Source organism: Clarias gariepinus, chromosome 18 (assembly GCF_024256425.1).
Source record: "Clarias gariepinus isolate MV-2021 ecotype Netherlands chromosome 18, CGAR_prim_01v2, whole genome shotgun sequence".
Lineage (NCBI taxonomy): Eukaryota > Metazoa > Chordata > Actinopteri > Siluriformes > Clariidae > Clarias > Clarias gariepinus.
Genome location: NC_071117.1, coordinates 18,993,832 through 19,015,922, shown reverse-complemented (window position 1 = coordinate 19,015,922; position 22,091 = coordinate 18,993,832). Strand labels below are relative to the sequence as shown.

General features: G+C 36.1%; 1 protein-coding gene across 3 annotated transcripts in view; it reads right to left on the bottom strand.

Annotated features, from left to right (window-relative positions):
• Positions 1–22,091, bottom strand: part of mid1 (midline 1) — a 57,738-nt gene that overhangs the window by 5,754 nt on the left and 29,893 nt on the right. For 2 of the 3 annotated variants that reach the window (XM_053477498.1, XM_053477497.1), the window contains exons 2-8: positions 15,329–16,080; positions 8,531–8,626; positions 3,444–3,551; positions 3,020–3,168; positions 2,763–2,890; positions 1,666–1,809; positions 684–845 (exon numbers count right to left, since the gene is read on the bottom strand). In XM_053477498.1, the coding sequence (XP_053333473.1) occupies positions 684–845; positions 1,666–1,809; positions 2,763–2,890; positions 3,020–3,168; positions 3,444–3,551; positions 8,531–8,626; positions 15,329–16,018 (1,477 nt within the window). In that variant the 5' untranslated portion in view covers positions 16,019–16,080. Of the gene's footprint in view, positions 1–683; positions 846–1,665; positions 1,810–2,762; positions 2,891–3,019; positions 3,169–3,443; positions 3,552–8,530; positions 8,627–15,328; positions 16,081–17,085; positions 17,112–22,091 lie in introns of those variants that run through there. The other variant, XM_053477496.1, reaches the window with a different exon arrangement.

The following is a 22,091-nucleotide window of genomic DNA, read 5'->3' as shown; positions in this document are numbered from 1 at the left end:
TAGATGTCCTGCTGCTGACAGAATGCGAGTAAAAATGTGAACAAATAATTTAATCGGTAATGTTGTTTATTTTTTATTGGGATGATAACAGATATTCAGTGTTTTAAAGTTTGAAATATGCTAGAAAATCAAAAGCGATAGCCTGGGTTAATAGGACATCCAAGCTCTTAATATTGAACAGTACAAAAACAATAAGTTGATGCAGTATAAGCATTCTCAGTTTTCTTCTTTTTCCCAGCACAAGCTGTATTTGTCTATACATTGTTACCTTAGATTAGATTGTCAGTTTAAAAGCTGTGGTTCAGGCGGTTCATTGTCTTGCATCTGTTTATACTATCATATAGTAACTGTTTGGTTTGGTTTTCCTGTTGTTCCTGTAAGGTTCCTAGATGTGTTTCACATCTTGTCCTTGTGTAAGCTTTAGCATTAGCATTTTATTACTGTATTTAGCCTGTAGCCTAGCCACAGACCTAGTTCCTGTGTTTTTGTTTATTCTTCATAAGGGGAAAAATTCTAAATATTAACAATGATCTGCGCTAAATTCTGTTACACTTGTTTTTAAGTAAACTGGACCTATAAGCTGTCTTATCACAGTAAGCCCACAAAACACATTTACTTGTCTTCCAAAACTGAGTCCCATAAAGTCATTTTTAACACCAGAATGATGCTGTGCATGATCTTACTGTTGGTTTTGAGTGTTCCAGGCTCACTGCTGCGACTTCCTGCCTGATTAATGGCCTTGACAATAAAGATGTACTTGGTGCCACTCTGCAGGCCGTGAACGGTGTAGTGGTTCTGCTTGATATTGGGCACAATCATCCAGCTGTCAGCAGAGTTACAGAGACCTGTACGGAGTGAGATATGTGTCACTCTTCATGTATTTTAAGTCTAACCAGCTTGGTAAGAAAAAGATTTTGAGAAAAATGTATTTCTTGAGAGGTACAGTATAGTGGTAAGCACTGTCGCCCTGCACCTCCAGGGTCCGGGTTTGATTCCCGACCAGGCTTGATTCCCGTCTCTGTGTGTTCATGGAGTTTGCATGTTCTCCCCGTGCTTGGTGGGCTTCCTCCGGGTACTCCGGTTTCCTCCCATACAGTCCAAAGATTTGCAGGTTACGCTAACTGGCGTTTCCAAATTGCCCGTAGTGTGTGAATGGGTGTGTGAGTGTGTGTGCCCTGCGATGGATTGGCACCCTGTCCAGGGTGTACCCTGCCTCGTGCCCTAAGCCTCCTGAGATAGACTCCAGTTCCCCGCGATCCTGAATACAGGATAACGCAGTATAGAAGAGAGCGAGTGAATAATTCTTGATATATATATATACACATACTGCATCCCAAGAATTAAGTTTTTCTCAAAATATTTTCATTTTTTTAAGATATTTGAAAAATTAGATCAGGGTTTTAAAAGACTAGTTTATTCATAATTGTAAACTTAATTAAAAAAAATAATAATACAACCTTATTAAAAACACATTTAACTAATACGAGTAGTCAGTCCATGGTAAAGTGAATAAAAAAAAATATATGAGCACAGTCTACACAAAAAAATACTGAAATGAAAATGTCCCATTAAAACAAAAGAAAGCAATTAATTACTTTTCAAGTTGCATAATTATCCCACGCTATTTGGTTATTTTAAGTTTCAAGAATTTCATGTCTTACTTACTGACAATATTTGACTGGCCAGTAAAGATGGTGTACTGAAGCTCATAAGAAACGACAGAGAACTCATCATCAGATGTCCAGTGCACAGTTATAGTGTCATAGGATGCTGTGCAGAGCTCCTCTCGGATACCTGGAGGACTAGGTGCTGGAATAAAAATGTCAATAACAAAGAAGATTTTGCTTCAACTTGAGCTTGGATTTTTAACTTTTATATATATCGAGAGAAGCAATGTTATTTTATTACAACAAACACAAGTTTGACAGTAACAAGTTGCACTGACTGGTCTTTTAGGTATGAAACAAAAATTTGACCTTCATTCTGTAGGATTGTACACCAAATAATCTAAAAACCTGGAGCACTTTGTCATTGCACATGCAGTACATGCATTATTTAATCATTTGAACTTTATTAATTGTGTCTGAGGTGTCTGAAGACTGATGATCCTTAATTGAGGCTCACTTTTTTCTCACTACTTGTTCTCTTTTGATTGCCCTTAAGCCACATGGTGTGTATTTTATGATGGAACTGCAATTCATTCCACATAAAAGCCTTATTTTACTTTAACGTAGTGGATCATTACTCAATAATTACAGGTTACTTGTGGCGACTTAATGTGTTCTTTATCAGAACAAGGAACTTAATATAACAGAATATGACAGAAATAATAGAAGAATTCAGAAGAATTTGAAGGCTCATTATCGAAGCCGAGTATGGTGCAAAAAATTATTAGTGACTTTAAACTACATCATGACTACAGCAATCCAATTAGGGCTAAAAATGTTTTTTTTATATACCTAATTAAAACACTAGAGACTGTTGTGCATGAAAATACCATGAGATGAGAGGTTTCTGTAATATTCAAATTATCCAGTCTGGCACTAATACTGGCCAAAATCAGAGCTACTGCGATAACATTTCCTCCCATGCTGATGTTTGATGTAAATAGTAACTGAATCTTGTCACCAATATCTGCATGATTTTAAGTGTTGCGTTCCTTCAGCATGATTGCCAAGTGTATTAATATGCAGGTGTTTCCATGTAGAGGCCAGCTAGTGAAGATGATATATGCTGTAGTATTGCAATACATGTGCAGTTACCTGTGAGGTAATCAAGACTTTCTAGCATCTTCTTCTCTCTGGTAAAATCCAGTGCAAAGGTATCAAATGTGTCAGTCAGATTAATCTCCGGTATCAGGACCTGAGAGGATGCTGTAGCCATTGAGACTCTGAAATAGCAGAAGGATCACCGTCCATGATGTTATTTATCTTTAATATTTGAAGGTATTTTTGGAATGTTGATGGCATTTCTGTTGATTAATTCCAAAAATTAAAAATTTTGAGGTTTCTTTGCTCACCGCTCTGAGATGCTCTTGGCAGTCTGAAGGAAGCGAGCATGATCGGTTTCTTTCAGCGTCTGGTCTGCTTGAGTTATGAGAGCAGATGATCTCTCTACGCACTGCTTGCAGTTGGCAATTTGTTGTGCCAGTTTACGTAGTCGCACCGTCTATGGACAAAAAGTGTCTGTTTAGTCAAATAATTATCATCAGTACCACCTAATGTCATGCCTTTTCACCCCCCCCCCCAAAAAAAAAAACAAAAAACAAAAACAAACATATTTGCGATAGTGAGATTGTAGTGATTGATTATACAATGAAGCAAGTAAGCAGTATTCTGTAGTACTGTACTGTATGGGGCTTGTTTACATACATTAAAGTTACTAATGACCATTTAAGTTACAGATAAATTTAGGTCATGAAGTTGACTTGCTGATTGACTTGCCTTGCCCTCTTTGATTTTGGCACCAATGATCTGTCTCCTCTCCTGAATTATGCTGATCAAGATGTCACATTCTTCCATCAGCTTTCCTTCTTGTCGTGATGCATTCACCTAATAAAAACACACACTCAGAATGGTATTTTGGGCAAACTTAGTGCTATGGTACTGTATGTGTACCTCACATATACATATATTATACAGTACCAGTCAAAAGTTTAGACATGCCCCTTCCTTCAGGTTTTTTTCCCTATTATTTTTAACATTGTATATTAATACTTAAATCATTGAAATTATGACAGAACAAACAGAATTATTTGTTTGGGAAAAACATATAACCAGAATCTGTTTTATATTTTCTATTCTTCAAAGTAGAAACCTTTTGCTTTGATGACAGCTTTGCATATTCTTGGCACTCTCCAAGTCAGCCTCATAAGGTTGTCACCTGGACTGGTTTTCGAACAATTCTGAAGGAGTTCCCAAAGGTGTTGAGTACTTGTTGGCTGCTTTTCCTACGGTTTAGGACCAACTCATCCCAAAACATCTCGGTTGGATTTAGATTAGGTTATTATGGAAGTCAGGTTATCTGGTGCAGCACTCCATCACTCTCCTTCTTGGACAAATAACTCTTACATAACCTACAGTAGATGTTTGTTTGGGGTCACAGTCTTGATGGAAAGCAAATGATAGTCCCACTAAATGCAAACCAGATGGGATAGCATGTCACTGCAAAATGCTGTGCTAGCCATGCTAGTTTAATGTACCCTCAATTTTTATTTTTAATTTTAAGTATTCAACAGGGTCACCTCCTCCTCCATGCTTCACAAAGGAAAGCCACACATTCAGGAGATGCCTGTTCACTCTCTGTACCGTATGTCTAACAAAAACATTGGGTTTAGAACCGAACATCTCTTTTGCAAGGCTGGTCATTCTAATAAAGTATACTCTGCAGCAGAGATTGCTCTTCGCCCCCCTTTCCTGGAACAGTCCTCATGAGAGCTTGTTCCTTGAAGATACATAACAAGTTCTTAAGTTTTTTCAAATTGACTGACCTTTATTTCTTGAGGTAATGATGGATTGTCCTTTCTCTTAACTGATGGAATAATATGGATTATTAAAGAAGTCTTAGTGCCGGCACCTTGCACCTCCAGGTCCTGAGTTTGATTCCTGCATCGGGTCTGAGAGTTTGCATGTTTTCCTCATGCTTGGTGTGTTCCCTCTGAGTTCTCTGGTTTCCTCCCACAGTCCAAAAACATACAGATTAGGCTAATTGGATGTCCCAAATTGCCTGTAGTGTGGGAATGTTGACCAGAGGTCTTACCACGGCCGTACAAAATAGAAATACATACTATGGTCACCATTGGCCTCCACGGTTTCTGGTTGGACTACAGAGGTTCCTAGATGCATGGATGGACATGGATGGACTATTGACTCTCTACCCACTCTTCCTCTGTACAAGACAAATTATGGTATAAAGCAATTTAAATTAAGAAATCTCACGGATTAACTTCAAGCTGTCATCAAAGCTAAAATGATGTACTTTGGACCATCTAAAATATAAAACGTATTCTTTTGTTTAGCATTTTTTTAGTTTCATATGTGTTCTTTCATTGTTTGGATATATTCAGTATTAATGTACAGTGTTGAAAATACTAAAAATAAAGAAAAACCACTGAAGTACAAAGTGTGTCCAAACTTATAACTGGTATTGTATATACTGTACGTTTTTGGCTCTCATTTTTAGTCCAGTCCTTGTACTGGGTATTCAACCCTAACAAATTTAACTTAAGGCATGAGCCAATGAGAAACAGGTGCAGATGATGATAGATAATCAGGCTGGTAATTAATATACTAATATACGGGGGCCAGGGGTAGCTCAGTGGTTAAGGCATTGGACTACGGTTCGGAAGATCCCAGGTTCAAACCCCACAACCCCCAAGTTGCCACTGTTGGGCTCTTGAGCAAGGCCCTTAACCCTCAACTGCTCAGATGTGTTATAAGAGAAAAATGTAAGTCGCTCTGGATAAGAGCGTCTGCCAAATGCCTAAATGTAAATATACTAGTTATGCTGAATGATGCGTGGCTGGAACAGACGAGCGAGGAAAGGAGGTTGCTGCTGAAGTTGTAACATAAACAAATCATTTTAAAATTACAACTTTGGGCACTTTGCAAGTTGTTGTAGTAAAACATTTGTTCCCATTTTTTTCATTTGCAGCTACATAATTTAATTTAATTTAATTTAATATGAATTAATGAGGGGTGGGTCGAGACTTACACAGTTGGTAAAGTATGCAGTATATAAACTGAAATAAAATGCAATATAGTTATTATAAAATTGTTCAAAATAATGCATTGTTTTTTTTCCAAGATAAGGAAATGGACAAATCTTTCATTATGTGTTAATATTACATGAATGCATGCATGGTTGATGCTTTTTTTTTTTTTTTTTTTTTTTTTACAAAATGAAAAGCATAGTTTCTATAATGTTTATTAAAAATAACATAATATAATGACATTTTATTGAGGTGGTGACATTCTTATAGACAATGCTTTCTTATACCTGAGAAACAATAATTCACTTTTAAACATATTTAAATACTTACAAACTTGATTTACTGTAATAAAACAGACATAATATCAATATGTAAAAGGTACACGAATAAAAAAAGAAAACTAACAACAAAAACAGCAAGAAAACAAGCATACTACAAAATAAATTCTTAGGCTTTAAGTTTTCTATTTTCTAAATAATAATAAAAAAAAATACCAGTCCCTAAACCATGTTAAAAATAACTGGGGTTCATAACTGGTGTCTTCATGGGGTGTAAAAATGATGTGCTGAGATATGAAAGAGCTGATTGTTGGAGGTTTTGTGAGACCTTTGGGGCATATTAAATCTCTGGACCATTTTTACTGTGTTTAAGAACTTATTCAGTCTTGGTTCGGTTCTTTCAACACACTAATTAAGCTCCTTGACCTTTGCATGCTACCATCAACAGTTTCATCTTAGGCTGCTTTTTGTGCTCATTTTTTTGTGGTTACTAATGAAAACCAAAACCATTACACTCTAGTGGGAAGTAAAGTACTTCAATAAATATTGAAATACCTTGACAACTAGCAATCTAATTAGATTTAACAACAAGATAGAATTTTCCCTTTTTAAGACACATAAATGTACTGTACATGTACAGGGTAAAGCTCAAGACAATGAGAGAGAGAGAGAGAGAGAGAGTCAGAGAGAGATGTAGGTCATCGCTAAGCCTTAGTGTGGTTAATGTGATGAAATGGTGCTCGACAGAGCAAGAAGTGATTTGTTTAACCCTGAGGAGATGCGGCTTGACAAAAGGCCACTTTTTAAGGAAGCCACAGAAAGCCACAGAAAGTGGTTGATATTTTATCATAAAGTATTTAAAGACCATATCTAAATGCACATCTCATGTCTATCTGATTTTTCTAACCATAAAATTTTAAGCAATTTCTGGTATGTTGGCCAAAATTCTGCGATTATTATCTTGAGCCAATGATGAAGCAGCTGTAAAAAATAAGCTGCATAGAGGCAAGCCAAAATGACTTCATCTGCAATATTATGCTATCTTGAAAGGTTTCAACCTCAATTATTACTCATTTACTGACTACCAAGTCAGGGAGGGTGAAGGCTAACAAGTGAGAAATGTGAAACCAGCCAACCTGTCATTCCAAACTGCAGCTCATGAGCAATGAAACACACTCAGGGGAAAGCCCCATCTACCCTCTTTTCACATGCATGAGTTCACAGATGCCTAATATTGGCTTGTGTTATTGTGATTGACAGAGAAAGGGAGCATTCTATCCATCCAGGTAGCATAGCCAATTTTGCTTTCTTTGGTTTCCAGCTACTGTGCATGTGGCAACGTGAAGATTTGAGGCACATGACTAGACATTCATGGACCGGCATGATGTTAATTAGATTAGAGGTAGATTTGACTTAATGCCATTTCACTTAGTACTGAGAGATATCTAATGTATAATAATTAACATGTTAGATCATCATGCCTAAGAACTACTTTAATATTCATAGCATATATATATATAAGAGAGAGAGAGAGATATTAAGATATTAAGATATTATATTAGTACTTTACTGATATGAACCTGAAATATCATTGCTTGGTGGGTTTTTATTATTTTATTTATTATTTATTAATTGTGATTTATATTCATATAATTCATATAATTATATACATTCATATGAATGTAATATACAATATATAAAACTAATAATATATAGTATATTTATTATTTATATTATATTTATTATTGATAGCAAAGTATTTACGAATATACATAACAAAGATATCATAATAATACTTTACCGATCCCTGAAGTATCATAGTTTCTTTCTTATTATTTATTAATTATTTTGAGCATTTTAGAACATATGGGGAATTTACCCCAAACAAACCTAAAAATTTACAATATTTATTAAAAACTGAAATGTGGCAAATCTACATCTACTCATACGCAGTTTTAAAGTGATAAAGTAAAGCTTTATTATTTTATTGTTGCAATTGTTTGCTTCTTTTGTCAATCTAATACTCACTCAGATCTGTTCTTAATATATACTGTGCTGTACATTTTGCTGACAGTTGTGTGTGTTTTATGGTTCTTTATAGTAGACACGTTAAGTGTTAAGCTTGATTTAGGTGAAACCGGTCAGGTACAGGGACCAAATTTAAAATGAGAGCCAAAAATAAGAGTATTCCCAAGACTACATTAAAAGTCTAAAGAATATGAAGAAATGTGGGGTGGAACAAGACTTTTCCACAGCACTGTAATTATCTCCTTCATATTGCATACATTTCCAAGGCTCTTAATTCTGTATATAGCTTGCTCTGTTTCAGACCAAGGCTTCAATGTAACTGCTAATATACTGTACCAACCCCAAACTGGACATAAATCCTTTGATGCACATTTGCACTGCCATGTTATAGTCCTTTCCCACCTCTTTTGTGTAAAAGGAAAATTAACTTGACGCCGAATACTACTGTATTACCAGACTAAATTAAAAATTATAAATGAATTAATTAAAAAAAAGGTCAACAGATGAGACTTACCTCCACATGCTGACAGGTCTGAATCAGCTTCCCCATTAGTGATTCCAGCTCATTGCTCCTCTTGATCAAATTGCTGAGGTTAGAGTCTAATGTTTGCTGTAAAAAAAAAAAAGTAAAAATAAACACAACACATTTTCTTACTTGTGCGTGTACTGAACGTACTGTAGGTCATCCCTATTTACTGAGCATACGGTATATAATCCCTAAAACTCACTGACCTCCATATATTCTCTTTCTGCCCAAGATCTCCTCATCATGAATGCTTGTCTGTGTTCTTACTGTAAATAGCGACTGAAATAACCGCAAGAGGAAAGGAGACTTGGTAAATAAAAAAATAACTTGGCCCACTCGACTGTTAAATTCAGATAAAATAGCCTACTTCTGACATTGGGTCCACCTATCATCTTACGTAACACATCTTTGCCCTGGAAAAAGCTTCTCTATATATTTTTATGATGATTCTTTTAATTATTTATCATTGCATGGCATCTTATTGTTGCTTACAAAAAATTGTATATACTTTTACTGTATAAATACTGTATATCCGCATGCAATGTCAAATATTGTTATATTTAAGTCGGTAGGAGAAATATCACAGGAATTCAAATTGCAGAAGCATACAGCAACAAAAGGGAGCCAGTAGCAGTCTTTTAATTAAAACTATTCAAGCACTGTGCTTATAATCCCATGAATGAAATAAGCTACACAGAATTAACCAAGACAAATCCATAATACTAATTAAAGCAAAAAAAAAAAAAGACCTAAAACACAAAGGAGTAGACAAACAGGATATTGGGAAACTTAGTGATAAAACCAGAAAACATTGTAAAGTTAACATTAAAATTCCCATGCTAGAACACAAGCAAGAGCAAGTGTCTCATAGAACAGATATGACTATTATCATTATTATTATTATTATTATTACTACTGCTCATACTTATGAAAAGCCAAAGTTCTAAAGAAAAGTATAAATAACCCAGTTATGAAAGATAAATAAATAGTACACGCAAAATATTTCTAAATCAAAAATTAAATAATAATAATACTATAGAGACAGCCCTCTAAGATTTGTTTATTTTAATTATTTTAATTATTTAATTATTATTATTATTATTATTAATAATAAAATAATAATAATAATAATAATACCATCTTAGAGGGCTGCCTCTAAAAAGATCTCTTCTTAAAATCAACAATTTATATAATCATTTACATTTTTCAGAACAATGGGACTAATTAAGTCAGAAAGCTTAAAACCTTCTGCACCTGATTCAAAGCAGATATCTAATTCTGTTCAACCTTAAACTGAATTAATTTTGTCTTATTGTTGTTCCTGTTTGGCAAGTAAAAAAAGGGCAAAAGAGCTGCCATTAAATCAGATTGCATGTTTCACTCAATCCCTCATTCAATTTCTGTTTTTATTCCTTTTAGCACTGTATGTGGTCCATTTTTCTGTTTGTTTCAAGAGGGCAGTGGGTTGGATCTGTTATTCCTGACCGTGCCTATCCACTTCGCGAAAATGAATGCCGTGCAGAGCTCTACGTTCTGTATGTGCAATCCTAAAACTACCCAGCTGTCTTTGCCCGAGACAAACATGTTGATTACGTTTGAGACAAGCAGCTTTGAGCAATTTTCAGCACGCATTCTAGCTACATACAGTACATTTCACAGGAAAGACTAGCCACAAGCATACAGCAAAAAGGGATTGGAATTGTTTGAACAGAAAAAAGAAAAAACGTCCATCAAAATCCAGTTCACAAAGCCATAAATCTACAGAGTGAAGCATATGAAAACCTCAAATTACTAACAAATTGTCGCCTTGTCGATGCCTGGAAAAATCTGCTCACAAAAATAGGATCAGAAACTGCCTGAATGGACGGACGTTTTCAGTTTGTGTGTGCATGTGTCTGTATTTTAGGAAGGAAGCCTTTATGCTTGACTTTTTATGGAGCTCGACCAGATGGTGAGGAAAAAAGTGCTGTGATTCACTTCTAGTTTTCCACTATTTCCAGTAAACTATATTGTTATATCAGCCATAAGCACATCTCGCTCTAACCCAAGAAATTAAAACAAGGCTTTTTTTTTGTGATGATGATGAAAAATGTCAACATGAAAACAAATATGACAACAAATAAAATGCCACAGCAAAAGGATTAATCTGTGACCTAATTCATGAGGCAACCAAAAAAGAATCATTGTTTGGACACACCTTCTAATTCAATTTCCTGATTTTTATTTCTTTCTAAAACGTAAAACAATGCTGAAGGCATTTAAAATATGCAATTAACTCAATATGCTTTGAAAAGGCTTCATAAGGGATCAGTTTTGGTCTTACTTCCCTGGGATGGTCTTCGTGAGAGACAGTTTCATCATGGTGCTTGATGGGTTTTGGAAATGCACTTGACAATACTGTTCTTAAAAGAACAACAGCTGACCTTTATGTTTTAAAATAACATCTGACTGTTGTTGTTCTTAATTAATTACCTAATTACGCATGTCCATAGATTGGAAATTTATAAAATCTATTGTGCTAGAATGTAGAAAATAAAATGGCTAAACAAAACCAAAAAACCTGCAGAATTAGATGTGTCCAAACTTTTGACTGGTATCGTACAAAAAGTAGTATGTAGTAGTATGATGTAAACTGCCAGTTATTATTTAAAATATATAAAATAATAAAACTGTGTAAAACTAATACATTTATGTACTGTACTTATGCCATTTAAGCAAATCATAGTACTTAGTTAAATTTAAAGCATATTATAGGGTATAATGACAAGGTTCCTACTTTAAAATGTATCTAGAGTTTTTATGGGTGCCTAATTTTGTTGAAATTCTGTGATTAGCTCAGCTGATGCCTTTTTTTTTCATATAAGTTTACGTTATATGAAGCAGTTGACTAAATCTTGCATCTTCTGTTATACTTTACTGTATATGATAATAAAATATGAATCAATTCATATTAGGAATGCACTAGATGTTTGGCTACCAAATACATAGACATATCAAATAACAGAAAATTAACACATCTTTTTTTTAGCATGATAAATAATTTGTTTTAAAATGGGCTGTTGTTTTTGTTGCTCTCATTCCTTTGTTTCCACAGGCAGTGACATAATGCAGCAAAGTGGCAGGAAGTCATTCATTTGCAGTTTTGGTGATTTAGTTGGGGTTGCGGTGACAGCAGGTCAAGCTAAGTAAGGATTTTGTCCTTGCAATAAAGCTCAGCTGGTTTAAGATTTTATTAGACATTTTTCTTATCTGGTGAGGTTGATTTAAACAGACTAGTTAAATTATCAAATGCATCTGTTCATGGAAATATGTTTAAATTTAACCTAGTTTACACATTACACTAGTTGGGCATCATTATGGAAATCATGGCAAAGACCATTTTCCATTAGTGAGGAATGCCTTCTAGTAACCAACAGAACAGTTTTGGTGATGTGAAGGGAAAATAAAATCACTGCCATATGGGACTCACAAATGAGCTGCTGTCACCATTATAAAATACAGCAGCAACCCTGAATTAGGTGGCTAATACTGGCATACACTGCCATTGTACACCTGCCTTGGTGTATCATTAGACCCATTAGTACCAGGCCTTACTGATGTTGTGCTCCTAGCTATGACTGTCAATGCCAACCAAAATGGGACAACCATTAGTATTGTCAGGCCGGTGTCATGTTTGTTTTTCCCCCGATCCACTCTGCCAGGGGTATGTCTTCATAACATAGACATCTGTTTCTATTATCTGGCCAGATCTTGGGGCAAGGAGCCCTGGATGAATGCTTTTCAGTCTCACAGTTTCATTTTGTTGCTTAATTTTCCGGGTCATGTTGTAAGGACATGAACCTGAGGCTTCTCCATGAGTCTGGCCAAAAGAAATCTCAGCTCTCATCTCAGTCTGCCAGAAGCTGTGGGACTCCACGGCATGCATGTGTCATGCTTGACATAAGACCGAGGATGTTTCACATTTACTTATTTGGCAAATGAATCACAACCAAAGCGACTGAGCAGAGAACAAGTAGGATTTGAACTTACAACCTTCTTCTGATCAGCAGTCTGAAGCATGAGCCACTACTAAACATTTATCATTCCCAGTTGCTCAACTACCCCTTATAGTCCATAAGTGAGTTTTTTTTACAGTGGTTACAAGACTATGAAACCAATTCTCCTTCAAGGTCTCAATCATAGTCAAAATGCTTTAAGGTTTAAGAAAACGACATCTAACATTCCTGGCTTTTGCAAATGTTATGCACAGTAGCGCTCAGGACCCAGGAATGGTTTTCATTTAATGTTCACAGTTACTTTTTTTTTTTTTTTTTTTTTTTCATTTATGAGCCAAGTGCTTCTTCTTAGCAACTCATGTCTGGACAGTAGAATGTTTCAAGAAGCACTTGGCCTTTGGTGGAAGCCAGGGTCACTGTTTTGTACTGTATGTACAGTACAGTATGTCTTCTGGGTTTCTCTTTAATTAAGATGTATATTATTTTGTTTCTATATTATTGTCTTTAGCCAGTTCTTCACTTCTACGATATTTGCAGAAGCTTTGTATTGGTCTGTGACATTTCCTAGTACTTAATGTGGTTAGCCTACTTTCAGAGCGCTCTACTTTACTTACTGGCTGCATTTTCAGGTTTCTGTGACTGCATAAGCACTTATCTTCAACTAATGCTGTCAGCATCGCCTCTGGCAGTATGGTGCAAAAGGACTTTGAAATCGAGGACGTGCATTATACAGTATATTTCAAGGTGACAACTATATATATATATATATATATATATATATATATATATATATATATATATATATGCACTGTATATATTTACCCAATTCTTAGTCGAAACACAAACAAAGTATTTCACTCAGTGGTTTTAGCACTCCACTTGGTGAAGCCCTTCCATTCAATCACAGAACCACAGTAACCCTTAGTCTTAAGAGTATTAACCATAATCTCTGAAAAAACAAAAGGTCAGATGTTTGGTTTGAGCACAAGCCCCAGGAAGTGTCCTGTATTCATTAATTTTTCTGTTATGGGGGCCAGGTAAGGGCCTTAATTACTGTAGTTTTGTAAAATTTTAATATTAAATCCTGGATATTTCATATATACTATTTCTATTTTTATAATATTTCTTATATACTTCTCATATACTGTACTATATTAAAGGAACTGAACTAAATAAATGTAACTAAATAACTAAATAATAATAAAGCTGTTTCCAAATTACATAAAATTTCTAAATAAGTAATTAAACTATTTAGCTGAAAAGTGATAACCATAACCTCTGTTACCTTAAACATCTAGGTACACTTAAGACAAAAAGACCTGAAGTCACTTTTATAACGCAGTTAGCATAGCTAGCATTGTTTCTAAAGTGTCTTTAGCCAATTTAAATAAATTATTTTATATTAATTTACATTCAAAATAATCACCTTGGTGCATTGATACAGTACTTGTGTAATTGATCTATTCATTGCATATCTGTAGTATAACTAATATGCATAATCATGCCTAATGAATTGACTCAAATGACTAACAATTTAGGGGAAAAAAACGTTAAGCAATTAGTGGTTAATTTGAACACAGGAATCTGTTATTTACGACGCCATTCTTCTTTATGGCTGCTTCTATCTTTCAGATCATTTCAAGGACAAGCCAGAAAAGACATAAACTTCATGACCTGACAGTGTCCTTTGGTGAACTAAAGCTGAATCTGCAAGTGTCCTTATTCTAACAAGTAAAAGTTTTTAACAAACATGTAAGTATACACACTAAATCAACACACTTAGCTAAATGAATGCAGCAACCTTTAAACTTATATTCTATAAGTACTCGCTTGAATGATATTAGATTGTGTATTATGAGAATACTCACTGTAGAAACTATTCAAAATATAGTTGCAAAGTAACAATGACCGGGCCCAAGCACTTGTTGGTGTACGTTTAAAGCATTGCCATGAATGAACTGTTTAAGGTATCAAAGATCCCTTTGCAATTTTGCATCCTTAATGTCTTGAAATCATACTGGCTCGGTTTGGTGGTGACCATATAAATTCCCTACGAGGAGTATATCAAATTCAGTTGCAAGTTGAATAAATCAAATTCAATTGCAAGTTAAGCCCATGATATGCATAGCGAAAGCTGTTCAGCTCAATGAGATTTAATTGTATACATGCAAGTGCGTATAACCTGTGCAGCACATGGTGTTCTCATGTGAAGACTTTTTGAGCATGTTAAGGCCACAAAAAACCCTGGATGCTGGAATAAAAATTTAGAAGAACAGTTCACATGACATCAGCACTATAAGAGCACTATAAGAGGTTTTGGTAATTGTATACTTTGTCATGATACTAATGTAAAACTAATTTTATCAAGTGAATCATTTTGGATTTTGGAATCTGTAATTAAATATGAATTTATTTATTTATTTACAGTGGATCAGAAAAGCTGCATGGTACTAATATACACCCTTATATATGGGTCCCTAGTCTTCGTCAGGGATTCATACACAAACATTCACACCAACGTGCGTCATTCAACTACTAGCATGGGTTCAAGAGAACCAGAGAAACCAGGGAAAACCGACACAAATACAGGTAGAACTTCCACAGAAACTTATACAGTTGTTAAACCAAGCTCAGGATCGAACCAGGGATCCTGGAGCTGTGAATAATCAACACTATACCATCAACGTGTCACCATTGTGTTAGAAATAACTTAAAATAAGGACTTAGTATAGTCATTTCAGTTTAAGAGTAAGCTCATACAATGTCATCTAGAATAGATTGTTCAACATACCTTTAGTTTCTCAAAGCGCTCATTCAGCGCTGCCACCTGGTGGTCGCGGTGGCGTCCCACCAGCTTGCAGAGGGAGCAGATGAGCTGCTCATCCGTAACACAGTACATGTTCACTTTCTCCTCCTCATGTTCAAGGCACTGCAGGCCTCTAAGGTGCGAGTCAGGCATAGGTTCAATAAGGCGATGTCCAGTAAATGGTTTTTTGTTGGGGTGTGTGGCACGCAGACATTCCTCGCAATAGGACACCTCACATGTTACACAGGTTTTTACAGCACACTGCGGCGGTTCTTGCTCACAAAACTGGCACTGCACCAGCTCAGTGGGCGAGGAGGGTGCAGTGGCAGTCGTCATGGCGCCTAGAGGGCTGTCACCTGGTGAACTGTGGCCGCTGGAGGAAAGAAGAAGTGTGGCAGAAGTCGAAGCCCTTTGGACACGGTCGATGATGTTCTGGAGGGTGACGTTGCGCTTGAGTGCGTCCAGACCACGCTGTGGGCTCAGTGAGATGGCATAGCGACACGTGGGGCACTGGAAGGCGCAGATGGCATCAGTTGGCTCACCTGAAGTGCAATGCGAGACCAGGATGCGGCGAGCACAATTGAAGCACAGACTGTGGGCACAGGGAAGCAGCAGGGGATCCTCAAACAGCTCCAGGCAGATCGGGCACGTCAGCTCCGACTCCAGGGTTTCCATCCTTTTTAGGTGGAGCGAAGAGGGAATGGCATTAGCAAAATCCAGGAAAGCCAGGCAGTGATCTGGGGAAAGAAGACATACCAAGAGGATATAGGTGAAAGAGAATTTCTCATTCATTTTCATTCTTAAGCGAAAAATTTGCTATTCTTCAACATTTCCAACTAAGTATCTTTTTTCAAAATAACATTATAAAAGTTATTACCATATGTTATCCATCAACACAACCATATCTATGGACCAGCATTAAACAAGTGCTGGTCTTAATTAGCCGTGACATGTCCTCTCCCATCACTGAAACACTTTATCTGTGAAACATCCATCCCCCGCACCAAACATGGCTACATCGGACCAGATGCTTGAGCTCTTCAGAGACCCATAATCATGCCATTGATATTTAAATGTGTGACAAGAACATTTCAACAAGCTACTCTTACTCTCACTCGTCAGGACCGATAAATGACATTATGGTGCTCATACACTGGATTTCATTTTGTGCAGATCATTTGCCAGAGTGTTAAACTTCGAAATAGAAGCGGTTGCTTATTTCATACTGTTAATTTGTACAGTAAATCGTGTGTTATTAGGATTTTTAAACTAAATATATCGAATACATAAGAAATTAGATCCTTATGGAATTAGAATGTCAGTGTATTTCAGATGTACTAGATCAAATGCACTTGTTTAGAGTGTTTGCACTTGAGGTTAGCGTTACTGACCTATCGAACATCACAGATGAGACGTTCTGGCCCTCGACACCCACCCTCTCTTATTAAAACCAAAAAGATAATCCTCAGGCACGCACATGGTTTTAAATACATTTACTAAATTAGATTTCAATCAAATCTCAGTAGAAATCACTACCAAAGTGCTCTCCCCACCGCAAAAACATTTGGCCTAAAGACAGATATAGAATATATTCTGTATATGAAATAGACGAAATGAAAAAAAGTCAAACGGTAGTGACAAGTCGCTTCAATCTGATTTTGAAGAAACGATTTACCCTTTCAGCCTGCAATTTCACATTTTTCATAAACACGCATACTTTTTCACATTTTATCATTACCCACCAACGGATTTCTCCCGAGACCAAGCAGCAGCGACATCTCTCCTGCTCAGCGACTCAAATCGAGAAAGTGGCGAGAGGCTCGACACACAGAGCCTCATGTAGACAGCTTTGTCTAAAGCAGCCTAGCAGCTTGCATCGTTTCAGCCCTATTCAGCACGCACACACACACACACACACACACTTCCATTCTAACTGGCTTAGTTCTGGGACAGTGGCTGTGTCTAATGTCTGTCTCTTGCTTCACCTCCGAACAGGACATCCCGACAATTATCCCGACAATTCCAGGAAAGTCAGTTTCCTCCACCCTGTAGCTTGGGCAGCCAGAGGTGTGTGCGTGTGGTGGGGGTGCTAGGGAACAGAGGAACTGACAAAGTCATAGATATGTGAAGAACTGGAAGTACATTCCAGCACAGAGAATAGTCCATTTAAATACACAGCATATGCTGATGGAAATCGGTTGCGAAGGTGGAGAATAGAACAGGCATGAAAGCATTGCCATCTTGTTGCTGAGGTATTAAATCAGAGGGGAAAAAAACAACAACAGGGATTCAGACTGGCATGTACACACATACACACACACACATTCGAGTGTTCGTTTTTTTTTTTTTTCTTGTCGGTGTGTGTGCAATTTTGCAGTGATTCAGTTAAATGAGAATTTAACAACAGACTACAGTGTAGAACAATTAGGCCACAGGTGGCAGAGGAAGGGGCTCGTAAACACATTTCGACATGCTGATGTTTGATTATAAAGGGAAATTAATGGAAATGGCATGTAGAGTGAAAAATGTAAAATGCCAACGGGATTTGAATCTATTTTTAAGAAATTATTTTAAACTACTACAGTTTACATTTACACATGCCTATAGCTTCCAGCACACTTTTTTTGTCCTTGGGTGGAAAATACGAGGCGTGTTCAAGTCAAACCGGGAATAGTGCGGTGATAAGACTGTTACTGTAGCTGCAGTAAAACATTTGAAGCGTGCAGACGTTTGAGAAGAGGTCGAAGGTCACGAATGACAATGAACATTCAGCCTGATCCTTGAAATCGACAGATAACAGATGCGGAACAGATGCATCTATCTGTGGGAACTGGACACACAATCATTCACCAGCACCACTTGCACATTACAGGAACTGATATTTGCACACTTCTGACCGCACATCAAGCCGTTTCCATACGTTTGGGCTATTGAAGGAGTTCCTTGGAGGCCAGCGTTTCAAACATAAGGCAGGCAGTCCGATCATAACTCAGGTGTATGTGTAACTCATCAATGCATCTTAATGGCATCCATGCACTAGTGAAACTCTGGGATAAGTGCATTATTGTAGCAGGGGTTTATTCAGAGAAATAAAGGAATTTCATAACTGTGTTCTGTTATTCTACACAGTGTGACTTGAACGCCCTCGTAGAATACATTAAGTAACCTTTAAATCTCATGTAGCTGACTATAATTCCTGCACATTCTGAGTGGGAGTCAAATTCTTACTAAATTCATCCAAATAAGACAAACCAGACTATTTTTATTCAAACTAAGCTTGGGTGATTTGATGTAATTATTGTCGAATTGAGATGGTTATCTACTGTATACCCCTAGTTACATTTAATTGCACATAAATGATTAACAGCTGAAAAGAAAAGTCCCTTATAAATGCAGTCGTAAAAAATAAAACAGGCCTACTTTCCAAAACACTCTCATGTCACTTTATATTATCCTACAATATGCAGCAACAATAGCAATTTTCTTTTAAATAATTGCTCTTGTTCCTAAAAAAAAAAGATCACTTCAATTTGTAGGCTATAATACTGTAAAAAGTTATGTAAGATTTTAAATCAAACACATTAACAATATTTTGCATATTTACTTTCTGGCACTTTATGCAGTGTATAGAATAATACATGCTGTATATGTAGATATTGTACTATATACAGTACAATGAATCCAGTCACATTTCTGTGCAGCTGGTTTCCCAAAGCAGCCTTGCACAGTACATGACCTTCTTCTGAACCTTTTCTGTGGCATCACTTAAATGCCATGCAAGCCTTTCTGCCTGCTTGTTCACATGTGGCAGAATCATGGGGCAAAGGAAGGTTAGAGCCTGGCCAGTTACCCTTTTAAAGGGAATGTGAAGCAAATCCTGCACGTTTAATATTTTTATATAGATTCACAAAGCATGTTTTCAATCCAAAACAGGTTGGAAATTCATTCATTCATTCAGTTAATCAGCCTCTCAAAAACACTTGGTGGCAGTGGCATGGAAGGGAAAAAAGCGTTCTGACTAAAATGTTGAAAATTATACTTAATATCCACCTTTTATACATAATTGCTAGTCTGCCAAGTGCTACAGAACTAAAAAGGTCTGATAAGCACTTTTCATACCTGGTCATTGCCTCCAAGTTAAAACATTCTAAAATCAGCATACTGACTTCTTGTTTAAGTATAGTTTAACAGAAAACTTTAGTAATTTCTTGTGTGCTTTCTAGTCTAAACTTTTTGACTTCTTTGAATTTCCATGCTTTGAACATGAACTGACCCTTTCTGTGTTCCACTTCCTATTTGGCAATAACATTTTGTTCTTGTTTCCTTTTTACTGTAAATATCTGATTCCTTCCCACTCTTGTTTAAGCACGTGTCCTCACATTTCTTCGCTGTAAATTTTCCAAAGCTGAGTCTTTTCATTTCCTATTTTCCTTTGTTGCCTAGATTCATGCACGTATCGTCTTTGGTTTTCACCCATTCTGACTTTATACAGTGTATTTGTACAGTATTATGCTTTAATTTCCATGTAGAAGTCAGGGTTTCAGTGTCAGCAATTTTAATATTTTTTAAAAATAAAATGTAGCATCCAGGTTAAGTATTTAATAATTAGTAATATGCATGTGTTTAAATTTTTATAAATTGAGCAATCATTTTTGGCCAAAGTTACTCTGACCAGAGGGATAAACTCGGACAGCATGGAAAATATTACCCCTAGACCCCAACATCAACAATTTTAACATAATAAACTTTAAAACAGATTATTACACAAAAAAAAAAATTCATGAGACTTGGCAAAACATAATTTTTTTGTTGCTGAATACAAAATACTGAAAGTCAAGTAACAAATATAATAAATGTATTAAAAAAACTGTAGTGTAGCAAAATACCACAGCACATTTGTAATGGGTTAAATTCTTCCATGTGACCAAAATTACCCTGACCTTATGAAAAACGTCAAAAGTTAATATACAGTAACAACATTAATATGAACAGAAGCTATGACCAGAAGTCCTAGTAACTTCATAAATTATGTGTATAAAATCATGTAAGATTACCTCTTCAGTAGCAGGTAGCACATTATTTGACCAAAAAAAAAATTGTATGTCAAATAATTAATTAATGAAAATATTTTTATAGTTTATGACTGGCATAATGATTGCTCCATGGCCAAATTTCCCCAACTGCTCTCCTGTTTTGGACCCCCAGATAATTATTATTTCATAACATGTACACCCTTAGACTTTTAAACACACAGCAAAAGAAACTTGTCGTAATATACTATATAACCTTGCTTTCTGTCCATGTGAGAGTGAAAGAACCGCTTGAGGGATTAACTCGACATCAGTATAGACTACAAAACTGAATAAAAAGTGTATGATTTGGCAGTTCTCTTGACCTAGACTTAAGGAAAATAAAATATACTTACACTTGATTTAAAAAGGGAAGCTATTACCAATACAACCAATAAAAAAGATCAAAGAGTCATTACCAGGAGGAAACATTAAGACATATTAGTAAGTCATTATTTTAATATACTGTATATTCACATGTAATCCATCAACATGTACTATGCATTTACTCCTAATTCGGTTACATTGAATGAAAATTGTGAAGGTGGATAAATAAGAAATAAAGAGAAATTCAGAAATAAAGAGGTAGAGAGCCATGCCTTATGAAAATAAATAAATAAATAAAAAGGGACTTGCCCATCTGCGTAGTTTTTGATGCAAGCGGTTATGGCATGCTACAGAGAGCAGTGTGCAAAGTAGGTCAATGGCATTGACCTATCTTACATTATCAGTGCGTACATATGGAGTTTTGCTTCTAAATGAAAGCAGGCCATATGGGAAAATTCAGCAAATGGCTGATGAATGCATTTGCAACCCAGCAGAATCTGGAAGGATTAATCGTGGTTACATGGTTAGTCACTGTGTATGATTGGATGTTTACCTTATCGCTGACACGTGCCCCCAAGGACTATAATCACATTTTTATATTTATAATAATGATGATAATAATATACAATAAAACAAATCCATCCATGATTGCCTTTTGGAGTAAATAGTTGACACGTTGACAACATGTCAACACTTGCTTTTCCATTTCAGTATTTACTTTCGGAATCTCTGGCATGCTGCAAATTCCTGTAAATAAGATCAAATCTACAGACTCTTTCTTGATGTTTACAGACACATCATTCGCACCGTCAGGATATACAATATCCAATTTATCTTAAAAGTACTTGTGCTGCTTTGCACAATTATGTTCTCTAACTATTAATCTTGTCCTGTGCATTCGTCCTATTATTCTGCATTTGCCATTTTGCTGGACATGTTGCTGTAACAGGCAGGCCGCTCTCCTACAGTATGTATTCCTCCCAACCTGATGTGTCTGTGACTAATCACGACCCCTTTCATGTTGGAATCAGCTCGAACTGAGCGTGGCTGTCACAACTAATGGGATTGGCTGTTGATTTGAGGACATGCACAAGGCAAGCCAGATTTCAAAAGGGGGGAAAAAAAGCCTTAATCTGTCACATCTAGCCTGTTCAACATCTGCCATAGATCTCTAACCTGCTCTTTATGACCTAAATATCAAAGCACAAAATGATGTGTTGTATATGTAAAATGTGTACATACAGTACATAATTTGTTTTCCTATTTTACAACAAAGGAAAAAACGATATTGTATTTGTTTGAATCTATATGCACTGCTTAGCCAAAAAAAACAAAGAACTTGCAATTTATAT